At 40.9% G+C, this 12,197-nt stretch overlaps 1 protein-coding gene across 2 annotated transcripts in view; it reads right to left on the bottom strand.

Moving 5' to 3' along the window:
• Positions 1-2,824: 2,824 nt before the first annotated feature.
• The window catches only part of LOC140714867 (transient receptor potential cation channel subfamily V member 6-like), an 84,629-nt gene continuing 75,256 nt past the window's right edge, over positions 2,825-12,197 (bottom strand). The window contains exon 15 of one of the 2 annotated variants that reach the window (XM_073026550.1): positions 2,825-3,869. In XM_073026550.1, coding sequence (XP_072882651.1) covers positions 3,647-3,869 — 223 coding nt within the window. In that variant the 3' untranslated portion in view covers positions 2,825-3,646. The remainder of the gene's footprint in view (positions 3,870-12,197) is intronic. The other variant, XM_073026551.1, reaches the window with a different exon arrangement.

Genomic DNA, 12,197 nt, shown 5'->3' with positions numbered 1-12,197 from the left:
CAATAATTTTCCCACCACTGAATTAAGACTCCCTGGTCTATATTTCCCAGGATTATCTCTACTCCCTTTCTTGAACAAAGGAATAACATTTTCTACCCTCTAATCATCTGGTACTACTCCAGTGGCCTAATATCATTGCCATGGATGGAAATATCATCGCCAAAGGAGCAGCAATTTCTTTTCTTTGCTTCCCGTAGCAATGTGGGAGATTTCCTGTCTGGCCTCAGAGACTTACCTATACTAATATTTTATAAAATGTCCAGCACATTTTTAATGTCAACATGTTCTGGGATATCAACCAGTTTTACTCTTTCCTTACAGATGTCAAGGTCCCCCTCACTGGTGAAAACTGAAGCAAATTATTCATTAAGGACCTCCCCTACTTCCTCCATCTCCAGGAACATGTTTCTTCTCCTATCCCTGATCAGTACTACCCCCCTCCACTCTAGTCATCCTCCTGTACTTCACAATTGTGTAGATTATCTTGGGGTTTTTCTTAATCCTATTCACCAATGTCTATTCATGCTCCCTTCTGGCTCTCCTAAATCCATACTTCTGTTCCTTCCTGACTACATTGTAACTCTCTAGAGATGTGTCCTAAACCTTAAGTAAGCTTCTTTCTTCTTCTAGTCAGCCATGTTTCCTTCACCCTACCATCCTTTCCCTTTCTGAATAGGACAAATCCAGAACTCCAAGCAAGTGCCCCCTAAACAATGTCCACATTGTTGTGCATTTCCCTGATTACATCCATTCCCAATTTATGCTCCCAAGTTTCAACTTAAGAGAATCATAATTCCACCCCCCCCCTAAATTAAATACATTCCCACATTGTATGGTCCTATCCCTCTCCAAGGCTATGGAAAGCGTCAGGGAATTGTGGTCACTATCTCCAAAATGCTCTCTCACAGAGTAATCTGATACCTGACCTGGTTCATTGTCCAGTACCAGATCCAGTATGGCCTCTCCACTAGTTGGCTTGTCTACATATCCTTCCTGGACACATCCAACACATTTGCCCCACATAAACCTTTTGCACTAAGGAGGTGCCCATCAATATTAGGGAAGTTGAAGTCACCCATCAATAATACTGTTATTTTTGTACTTCTCTAAAGTCTGCCTCCTGCTCTGTTCCTTAGTGCCTCTTTTGCTATGAGGAGGGGGTGGGGGGCAGTGGGTTGTAGAATACTCACAATAGAGTAATTGCTCCCTTCCTGTTTCTGATTTCCACCTACACTGTTTCGGCCAAGCCAATTTTGAATCCAAGGATCTCCATGGATCCCATCAGTCTTAATCTTCTGTATTAGCCTACCATGAGGTTGCAATGGAACATTGACAGGATGCGGAGATGGACTGAAAAGTGGCAGATGGAGTTCAGCCCAGAGAAGTGTGAAGTGATTCCCTTTGGAAGGTTGAATTTGAAAGCTGAATACAGGGTTAATGGCGGGAATCTTGGCAGAACAGAAAGATCCTGGTTCCATAGATCCCTCAAAGTTGCGGGTCAGAGGATAGGGTTGTTAACAAGGTGCATGGTCTATTGGCTGTTATTTTTGGGGGACTGTGTTCAAGAGCATTGAGGCTCTTTGCAGCTCTATAAAATTCTGGTTAGACCACTCTGGGAATACTTTGTCACTTGCTTTACTGGCCAGAAGGCCTATGGTTTCTATACTATATGAAGCTCTCCCAAGACATTTATAATTTTGACTCATTGGCACCATTTTGTTAGATCATGACTTAGCTCATTCTACCTACAAAGGATGCTTGTCTCTTATTGCTTGTTCCCAATGCTGATCTATCAGTCTCAGTCCTGAATGGTCCAAATTATATCTTGGGGAAATGAGTTCCCAGAATTCCATAGGACTCTAGTCAATGTCACAGTGCTCCTTACACTTGGAACATGCATAGTTGCCACACCATAAAGTATTGCAATGGAAATAAAAAGATTCAGTTCTTTAGAAACTGGACACCTTTGTACTCATTTTTATATGTAAATTGTGAATCATCCATCATGTTTCCAAAAAATGGCTTCAACATGCCTGTCACCTACTGATTAATTCCCAACAAAGACCAGATCATAATCACAGCTTTCGCTGTTATCTCCTGTTTCCATGAGGACTGCATCAGACTGAAAGTTGTGTATCTTATTGGACTAATCTTTCCCCACAGACATGCTTTTTATGATTTATAAATCCCACCAATGTATCAAAAATCTCATAGCAGAGAACAAATCGAAGCCATGATGGAAGGATATCTTCTGATTACAGAGATCTCACTCTCTGACCTTGATGTTGCTGCTGCCCACTGGGGCTTAGAGCTATCTGCAATGGACTGCAGTGTGTTTTGTCGTGTCTCCACCTCCTCCTCTGAGCCATCTTCAGCGCCACAGCTTTGATGATGATCGTGAAGGATCCCATTAGAAGTGGCACTAGACCTATAACCTGCTCCATGAAGTGGAGGGTCCATTATCAATACACGTTGAAACACCCTGCTTCTCTGCTCTTGCTCTGTTACATGCCCTCCCCATTCTCTTTTGGTTCCTTACTCGGTTTGGCTACCATAATCAACTTTACAGCACACAGCTCTTAAAGAGATGTTAGCATTCATTTCAGGCAAATGCTACATACATGGCCATTCCAGTTGGCTTTTAGTGCTTCTTATATAAAGTAAACCACAATGATAACTCCTTAAATCAAGGATTCAATTCAATTCAGGTTTAATTGTCATTTAACCGTGCATGAATACAGCCAAACAACATAGCATTATTACAGGGGTCAAGGTGCAAAGACACATTACCAACAGTCACACAGTAAGCACAGACAAGACCAGAATCAAATAATAGGAGTCCCAACACCCACCTTTCCTGCGACACCTTGGCTTGATGCCTAGTCCTCGCATATACATGTTGACAAACCCATATAGAATATCAGTAAAAATACAACAATGCAAACTATGCATATTCTAGCTTTGAGGCCCAGTCCTCACATATACAAGCACATCTAGATTAGTGAAAACACAACCAGATCAATATATGTGTATATCGTCCAAACCCCTCAGCCCATTTTAAATCTTCAGTCATTACAACTGTGCTATGCCACCCCCAGTAGAGCACAACGTCTCTGATCCCTTGGCCTGAGTCCTCTGATGCGCCAATTACACAATTTTTCCCTCGTCCCTCCAGTTTGACATTTGGACAGAATGTGCTGCCTGCTCAGCCCTCCAAAAACACAACCTTAGGACACAGAAATCTTTTCCATTGTTAGAGTTTTATTAACAGGAAGATGGAAGAAAAATCTACATTTGTTGCTTGCACTTCTAAAATGCTGCCAGCCTTTTCAGTCGACATAATGAAGTAATGTTCCTGTGCACTGTTGTGGACATGAGAATCATAGGATCATATTGGACAACATATAGGTGGATATATAATACAATTGAGACAGACGCTCTTAATGAATTATACTGTGTGGGTAGTGTTGGAATATGCATAGCCACAGCATAATTGTTGAGTAACTTATAATTAAACCAAATGAGAATTATCTTCAGCCAGTGAGGTAAGATTGACCCAAATATTCTGCAGACACACAACCACCAATGTTTAGTTGTCAATGAATCCACCAACTAAAAGAAAAGCCAATGAAACATCCCAGGAATGTTAAATGTGATTGGCCTCATTGTAGCTCTCGTTGAACAGATCGCTGGTGTTCTGGCCCATCCTTCTCTGCCTCACCATGTGCCACCCCTGGCGAGTCTTCTGTTTGTTTTTGTTTTTGACTAATGCTTCTTCTTTCTCTGTCCTTTCATCCTGCCTCTTTGTTTCCGCAGCCTTGCTATTAGATGGGATCTCCAAGACAGCGTTGTCATTCCTGCTATCCACCCTGCAAAAGTCAACCACAATGTTAGCCTGGCTTTCCACAACACTAAATCTAGTTCATTTCATGCAGCTTAAACACAGATTTAGAACATAGAACATAACAAAAGTTTTTTTTTCCAGATATATAAAGAGAAAAAGAGAGGTGAGAGTAGATATTAGACTGCTGGAAAATGACACTGGGGAGGTAGTAATGGGGACAAAGAAATGGCAGACAATCTGAATGAGTATTTTACATCCACCTTCACTGTGGAAGACACAGGCAGTATGCCAGAAGTTCAAGAGTACCAGGGAGCTTGAAGTAACTGCAATTGCTATCATTAAGAAGAAGGTGCTTGGGAAACTGAAAGGTCAGAAGTAGATAAGTAAGTTACACCAGATGGTGTTGATACCAGGTTTCTGAAAGAGGTAGCTGAAGTGATCGTGGAGGTATTAGTATTTATTTCTCAAGAATCACTAGATTCTGGTATGGATCTGGAGGACTGGAAAATTGCAAATGTCACTCCACTCTTTGAGAAGGGAGGGAAGCAGAGGAAAGGAAATTATAGGCCAGTTAGCCTGAACTCAGTGGTTAGGAAAATATTGGAGTCAGTTGTTAAGGATGAGGTCTCAGAGTACTTGGAGGCATATAATAAAATAGGCCAAAGATGGCATGGTTTCTTTAAGGGAAATTATTGCCTTACAATTGCCTGTTGGAATTCTTTGAGGAAATAATAAACCAGATAGATAAAAGAGAGTCAATGGATGCTGTGTACTTGGATTTTCAGAAGGCCTTTGATAAGATGCCTTACATGAGGCTTATTAACAAGATAAGAACCAATGGTATTACATGACTAGCATGGACAGGGGATTGGCTGAATGGCAGGAGGCATAGTTTGGGAATAAAAGGAGCTTTTTCTGATTGGCTGCCAGTGACTAGTGGTGTTCCAGAAGGGTTAGTGTTCGGAGTGCTTCTTTTTAATTTTATATGTCAATGACTTAGATGATGGAATTAATGGATTTGAGGCCAATTTTGCGAATGATATGAAAATAAGTGGAGTGGCAGGAAATGTTGAGGAAGCAATGAGAGGCTGCGGAAGGACTTATCAGGTTAGAAGAATGGGCAAAGAAGTGACAGATGGAATACAGGGTTGTGAAGAGTATGGTCTAGCACTTTGATAGAAGAAATGAAAGTTTTCTAAATCGGAAGAAAATTCAAAAATCTGAGGTGCAAAGGGACTTAAGAGTCACTGTGTAGCATTTTCTAAAAGTTAACATGCAGGAAAAATCAGTGGTGAGGAAAGTAAATGCAATGTTAGCATTCATTTTGACGGACTAGAATATAAAATCAAGGATGTAAGCTGACACACTGCTGAGTCTTCACTTGGAGTATTGGGAGCAGTTTTTGCCTCTTATTTAAGAAAGGATGTATTGACATTGGAGAGGGTTCAGAGGAGGTTCATGAAAATGATAACTGGAATGAAAAGGTTAATATACAAGGAGTACTCACTGGAGATAAGAAGAAATGTGGGGGGAATCTCATTAAAACCTACTGAATTTTGAAAGGCCTAGATAGAGTGGATGTTTCCTATGGTGAGGAAGTCTAGGATCAGAGGGTGCAGCCTCAGAAAAGAGGGGTGTCTATTTTTCTAATAGAGATGAGGAAGAATTTCTTTAGCCAGAGAGTGGTGAATCTGATGGAATGTGTTGCCACAGGTGGCTGTGGAGGCTAGGCCATTGGGTGTATTTAAGGTAAATATTGATAGGTTATTGATTAGTCAGGGCATGAAAGGTTACAGGAAGAAGCCGGGAGATTGGGGTTGAGATGGAAAGTGGATCAGCCCTGACTGAATGGCAGAGCAGACTCGATGGCCAGAATGGCTAATTCTGCTCCTATCTCTTATGGTCTAACAAGGAACAGTACAGCATACTCCGGCCCTTTGGCCCATGATGTTGTGCTGACATTTTAACTTACTGCAAGATCAATCTAATGCTTTCCTCCTAAATAGCCCTCCATATTTTTCATCCATACGTGTGTATCTAAGGGTCTCTTAAATCTTCTTATCGTATCTGCCCCTACCACATTCCTGACAGTGGGTTCCATGCACTTACAACTCCTTGTGTAAAAATCCTACCTTTGACAGTCTGCCAATACTTTTCTCCAATCACTTTAAAATGATGCCCTCTTGTATTAGTCATTTCAGCTCAGGGAAAAAAGGTGCTGGCTGTCCACTCTGTCTATGCTTTCTGTTATCTTAAACATCTCTATCAAGTCACCTCTCACCCTCCTTCACTCCAAAGAATAAAGCCCTATCTCAATCAACCTCTCCTCATAAGACAAGCTGTCTAATCCCAGTAAATCTTCTCTACATCCTCTCTAAAGGTTCCACGTCCTTTCTAAATTGAAGTGACCGAATCTGAACACAATACTTCAAGAGTGGTCTCAATGGAATTTGATAGAGCTACAACAGTACCTTGCAGCTCTTGAACTCAGTCCCCCAACTAATGAAGGTCAACACACCATAAGCATTCTTAACCACCCTATCAATTTGCTCAGCAACTTTGAGTGATCTGTAGATGTGGACCCCAAGATTCTGCTAATTCTCCACAAGGCTAAAAACTTGCCAATATCCTTGACCTCTGATCCATTGTACTCTTTCATAACTTGGTTCATCAATGAAAGTTCTGTGGAACTATAAAATGATCAAATGCAGCGTAAATCAGACAATAATTAACTGACATGGCTGTCAGTAGCCATGCAAAAGGGAAGGAGGGGGTTGGAATTTGCAGCAGTTTCCCTGTGAGGGACCTTAACATCTGAGAGCATTGGGGCAACTGACAGCTGGGGCTGGTGCTTGGACAACCAGGTGATAATATTCATCAAAGATGAGGTTCTTTCTTGAGACACACGGAGATGAGTAAAATACTGACATCAAACACACATTTATAGGAGTCCTGCACTAATGGCATTTTGTATTCTCCTCACACCCCCATCAACTCCCACCAGATTCTTCTACCCCTCTCTTACTGACTAGCAGCAACATACCAATACCATGTATTTGGAAAGTGGGAGGAAGCCTATCCAGGAATGGGCAGTACATGAAAACTTAGCACAGATAACGTACAATTAAATCTGAGTCTCTGGCTCTGTGAGGCAATGGCTCTATAGGCTATTTCATCCATAGAATGAAAAATTGAATCAATGCTTCTGGCTATTTGTCCCATCTGAAACATTAACTGCTTCTGCTTCTACAGATCCTGCCTGACCCGATAAGTGTTTCCAGCATTTTTTGTTTTTGGTTCCGATTTCCAGCAACCACAGTTTTTATTCTGAGGCACAGGGAAGTGAGGAACAGTAAAATATGCCCTGGCCCTAAAAAAGAGTTTTATGCTTTATCCAACTGCTTTATATCTTCAATACGTAAGTGTACCTTATCCTTGTCAGAGTGGAATAAACGACCAACTTTGTCTTTAAGCTTCAATGTTAGGGAAGTGCAATCAGATGTTTCCCATTTGGGAGGGGGTGTATTGTATACATGATGTAAAGGGATTTCAGGGTCCAGGGCCTGACTGAATGTATCGTGAGACTTTTTGGAAAGTGAGAGAGAGTATTGCAGAGACCCTTGCTTCATTGTTAGCCACTGGTGAAATTCCCAAAGACTGGAAGGTGGTTAATATTGAGATCTTAAAACCTAGGCCATTTGGCACATTGAGTCTGCTCTTCCATTTGATCATGGCTGATCCATCTTCCTCTGAACCCCATTCTCCTGCCTCCTTCCAGTAACCTCTGATGCTTTGACTATCAACCTCCACCTTAAATACACCCAATGACATGGCCTCCACAGACACCTGTGCCAATGAATTCCACAGATTCACCACCCTCTGGCTAAAGAAATTCTTCCTCATCATTTTAAATGGACGTCCTTCTATTCTGAGGTTGTGCCCTCTGGTCCTAGGCTCCCCCACGATAGGAAACGTTCAGAATCATAATCAGGTTTATTATCACCGGCATGTGTCATGAAATTTGTTAACTTAGCACCAGCAGTTCAATGCAATACATAATATAGAAGAAAAAAAGTAAAAATAAATTTGGTAAATCAATTACAATATATACTGTATATATTAAATAGATTAAAAATCATGCAAAACAGAAATAATATATATTAAAAAGTGAAGTAGTGTTCATGGGTTTAATGTCCATTTAGGAATCGAATGGCAGGGAGGAAGAAACTGTTCCTGAATCGCTGACTGTGTGCCTTCAGGCTTCTGTACCTCCTACCTGATGGTAACAATGAGATAAGGGGATGTCCTGGGTGCTGGAGGTCCTTAATAACGGACGCTGCCTTTCTGAGATACTACTCCTTGAAGATGTCCTGGGTATTATGCAGGCTAGTACCTTAGATGGAACCGACTAAATATATGACCCTCTGCAGATTCTTTCGTTCCTGTGCAGTAGCCCCCCCCCCCCCCACCCCTTCCCATACCAGACGGTGATGCAGCCTGTCAGAATGCTCTCCACGATACATCTATAGAAGTATTTGAGTGTTTTCATTGACATTCAAAATTTCTACAAACTCCTATTGAAGGTATAGTTGCTGTCTTGCCTTCTTTATAGCTGCATCAAGGACCCTAGGTCCTCAGAGATCTTGACACCCAGGAACTTGAAACTGCTCACTCTCTCCACTTCTGATGCCTCTAGGAAAACTGGTATGTGTCGCTTTGTCTTACCCTTCCTGAATTCCACAATCAGCTCTTTCATCTTACTGACATTGAGTGCAAGGCTGTTGCTGCAACTCCACTCCACTAGTTGGTATATCTCATTCTATCTGAGGTTCTCCCAACAATAGTTGAATCATCAGCAAATTTATAGATGGTATTTGAGTTATGCCTAGTTACACAGTCATGGGTATGGGAGAGAGTAGAGCAGTGGGCTAAGCCAATACCCCTGAGGTGCACCAGTGTTGATTGTCAGTGAGAAGGAGATATCACCAATCCACACAAATTGTGGTCTTCGGTTAGGAAGTTGAGGATCCATTTGCAGAAGGATGTACAGAGGCCCAGACATTCACTCTACATTCACTCTACCGAGGCCTTTTTTCAACATTCGATAGGTTTCAATGATATTCCCCCTCATTCTTCTAAATTCCAGTGAGTACAGGCCCAGAGACATCAAATGCTCTTCATACGTTAACCCTTTTATTCCCAGAATCATTTTTTGTGATTTTCTTTTGGAATTTCTCCACTGTCAGCACATCCTTTCTTACATAAGAGGCCCAAAACTGCTCACAATACTCCAATTGAGGCCTCACCAGTGCCTTATGAAGTCTCACCATTACATCTTTATTTTGATATTCTGGTCCTGTTCAGTTGTTTAAGAAGGGTAACAAAGTTCTCACATGGTAGGCTGTTCTGGAAGGTCCATGGAAAGGGCTAGTTAGGTGGATTCAAAGTTGGCTCTGAGTTGAGAAGGAGATGATATTGGTTGATGGCTGTTTCTCGGAATGAAGGCTGGTGACTCGTGATGTGGTGTAGAAAATGGTGTTGGGACTTTTGTTATTTGTTATTTATAGAGATGATTTTGATGCAAATGCATAAGGCTGGATCAATAAGTTTATAGATGACAAAGGTGCTAATGATAGTGAAGAAGGTTATTGTAGATTATAAATGGATCCTGATCAGTTAGGGAAGTGGTTGGAGGGGTAGCAAGTGAATTCTAATACACACATGTGAGAGGTACTTTGGAAAGTCAAATGCCTGAAGACATGCTATGAATGGTAGGGTACTGGGGTGTGTAATGGAACACAGGGACCTATGAGTACAAGTGGATATTTTATTGAAAGTGCATCACAGTTAGACAGGGTCATGAAAAAGGTACTTACTACATTGGCATTCATCCATCAGGCACTGAGTGTAGGAGCTGGGACATGATGTTGCATTTATATAAGTCATTGGTGAGGCCGCACTTGGAGTATTGTGTACTGTTTTGGTTACCCAGTAGTAGGAAAGATGTAGCTAAACTATAAATAGTACAGAAAAAAATTACGAGATGTTGCCAGGTCTAGAGGAACTGAATTATAGGGAGAGATGAGCCAGGCTGGGAATTTATTCCTTTAAACATAGGAGAATGAGGGGTGACTTTATAGAAATGTTTACAATGAAGAGAGGCATAGATAAGGTGGATAGTAATAGTCTTTTCCCCAGGTTAGGGGAGATCAGAACTAGAGGGGCATAGATTTAGGGTGAGAGGGATAAGATTTAAAAGGGACCTGAATGGCAACTTTTTCACATGGAGGGTGGTGTGCATATGGAATGAGATGCTAGAGAGAGTGATTAAGCCAGGTACAATATTATTCTTTAAGCAGCACTTGGGTGGGTACATGGTGGGTGGAGCTGAGAGGGGACTACTAAATGCAGGAAATTGGGACTAGCTGGGTGGGCACTGAGGTCAACGTGGTGTCTTTGACTTTATGATCCCTCTTCAATGATATTGGTGTCTAAGCCCTAAAATCAGTAAGTCTCAGATTTGCACAGTCTTTCACTGGGTTAAAAATGGGTTCTATCTTTACTGGTGTCCACAAGTTGGAAAATACATAATATCACTTGATATGGTAATTATATGTCAATGGTGCTGTAATGAATGGTATTAATGAAGGCCAATTAACATCAATGTTTATTTATTGTCTTTCCCTGCATGGCTGCAATGGTACAGAAACAAAAACTATCCCACATCAATTGGCTAGTTTCAGTGTGTTTGAAGTATCAGTAGAAGCTATTTTTAAATGTAGTTTTATTTTATTTATTTAGAGATACAGTAACCACAGGAACCCCAATTCAATGCTGGCCTAATCACGGGAAAATTTACAATCACCAGTTAACTTACCAACCAGTATGTCTTTGGACCATAGGAGGAAGCACATGGAGAAAACTCACAGGGAGGATGTACAGACTCTTTACAGATTATGTCAGAATTGAACTCTGAACCCTGATATCCTAAGTGGCCTCTCACCGTGAAACTGGCAACCTGTCCTAAAGATCAATAGTATTTGAATACTGTGGGGAGGTTACATTTTTTCTTACAAGTCTAGTTCTCATTTGAGTTTAATAATATTTTTTACAGGAGCTTGCTCATATGTATGGTTATACTAAAATTACCCTAGATTTCGCACTACAGAGCGCACCTGATTAAAAGCCGCTGGCTCTAATTTTAGAAAGAAAATCAATTTTGTACTTGTACAAGCCGCACCGGATTTTAGGCCGCAGGTGTCCCACGTTGTAATATGAGATATTTACACAGAAAGATACTACATGTGAGGATTTTTTAACTTTTAATTAAATCCATATGGTAACATAAACAAATACATATTGCAAATGCTTTTTTTCGAACCGTGCCTCTAACACAGCTACTTTTAAATATACATACATATCGGTAAAACACAAATTACGTTGCGTATACTTTTTTACTGAACAGTGCACGAACAACATTCCAATATCTCCTTAGGACTGGTAAAAAAAATATATACTGCAGCCTACCAGGAAAAGTTATTGATTGCCTTTAACTTAAAAGCAGCGTTTTCGATCGGGTCTAATGCCGCTCCCCCCCCACCTTCCCGTTTATCGCAAACCGGTATTTCTCACAAGACGCGGCGAAACCGGATGTGACGTCATAGTATCCCGGGATGTAGTACTTCTAACTTTAACTAGAAAATACTAACAAATGAATTACTAAGCGAAAATATTATAAACTAAATAACTGCCATAAAGGCAGCACAATGCTTTTCTTCGAGTGTTTTCCATGTTGATGAGGGTGAGTACAAATGACTGATTTACAATAATTTAATTGTGAAAGTGCGCTTGATTTATCGTACAATTTCATTGGACCTCTGTGAACTACTCATCAATTTTATTGGTCTACTGTTACGAGGCAAAATGTTTTTGGCGGCATGTAAAAAAAACCATGCATTAGCCGCACTGTAGTAAAGGCCGCAGAGTTCAAAGCTGTTCAAAATGTGGGAAAAAAGTAGCGGCTTATAATCCGACATCTACGGTAGCTATTGTAAACCTGGGAAGGGCCTGTAAATGGCTTTAAATGGAAGGTATAATCAGTTTGGTTAATATATTTCTTGAACTAAATCCTTGGAAAGAGAAACAGTTAACACCTCATGCCTGGGATCCTTTATCAGAACTGATAGAGCGTTCAGGGCCTGAAATATTAACACCATTTCACTCTGTCCACAAAAGTTGCCCGACTTACTGAGCGTTTCAAGCATCCATCAACCTCAGGTTTTCACTTCACTTTTCCAACATATGCAGTTCTTTTGATGTTTGTTATATGTCTTAATCTGCTCGATTCTATAAG

Source organism: Hemitrygon akajei, chromosome 22 (genome assembly GCF_048418815.1).
Source record: "Hemitrygon akajei chromosome 22, sHemAka1.3, whole genome shotgun sequence".
Taxonomy (NCBI): Eukaryota; Metazoa; Chordata; class Chondrichthyes; order Myliobatiformes; family Dasyatidae; genus Hemitrygon; species Hemitrygon akajei.
This window is presented reverse-complemented; position numbering and strand designations above follow the sequence as displayed.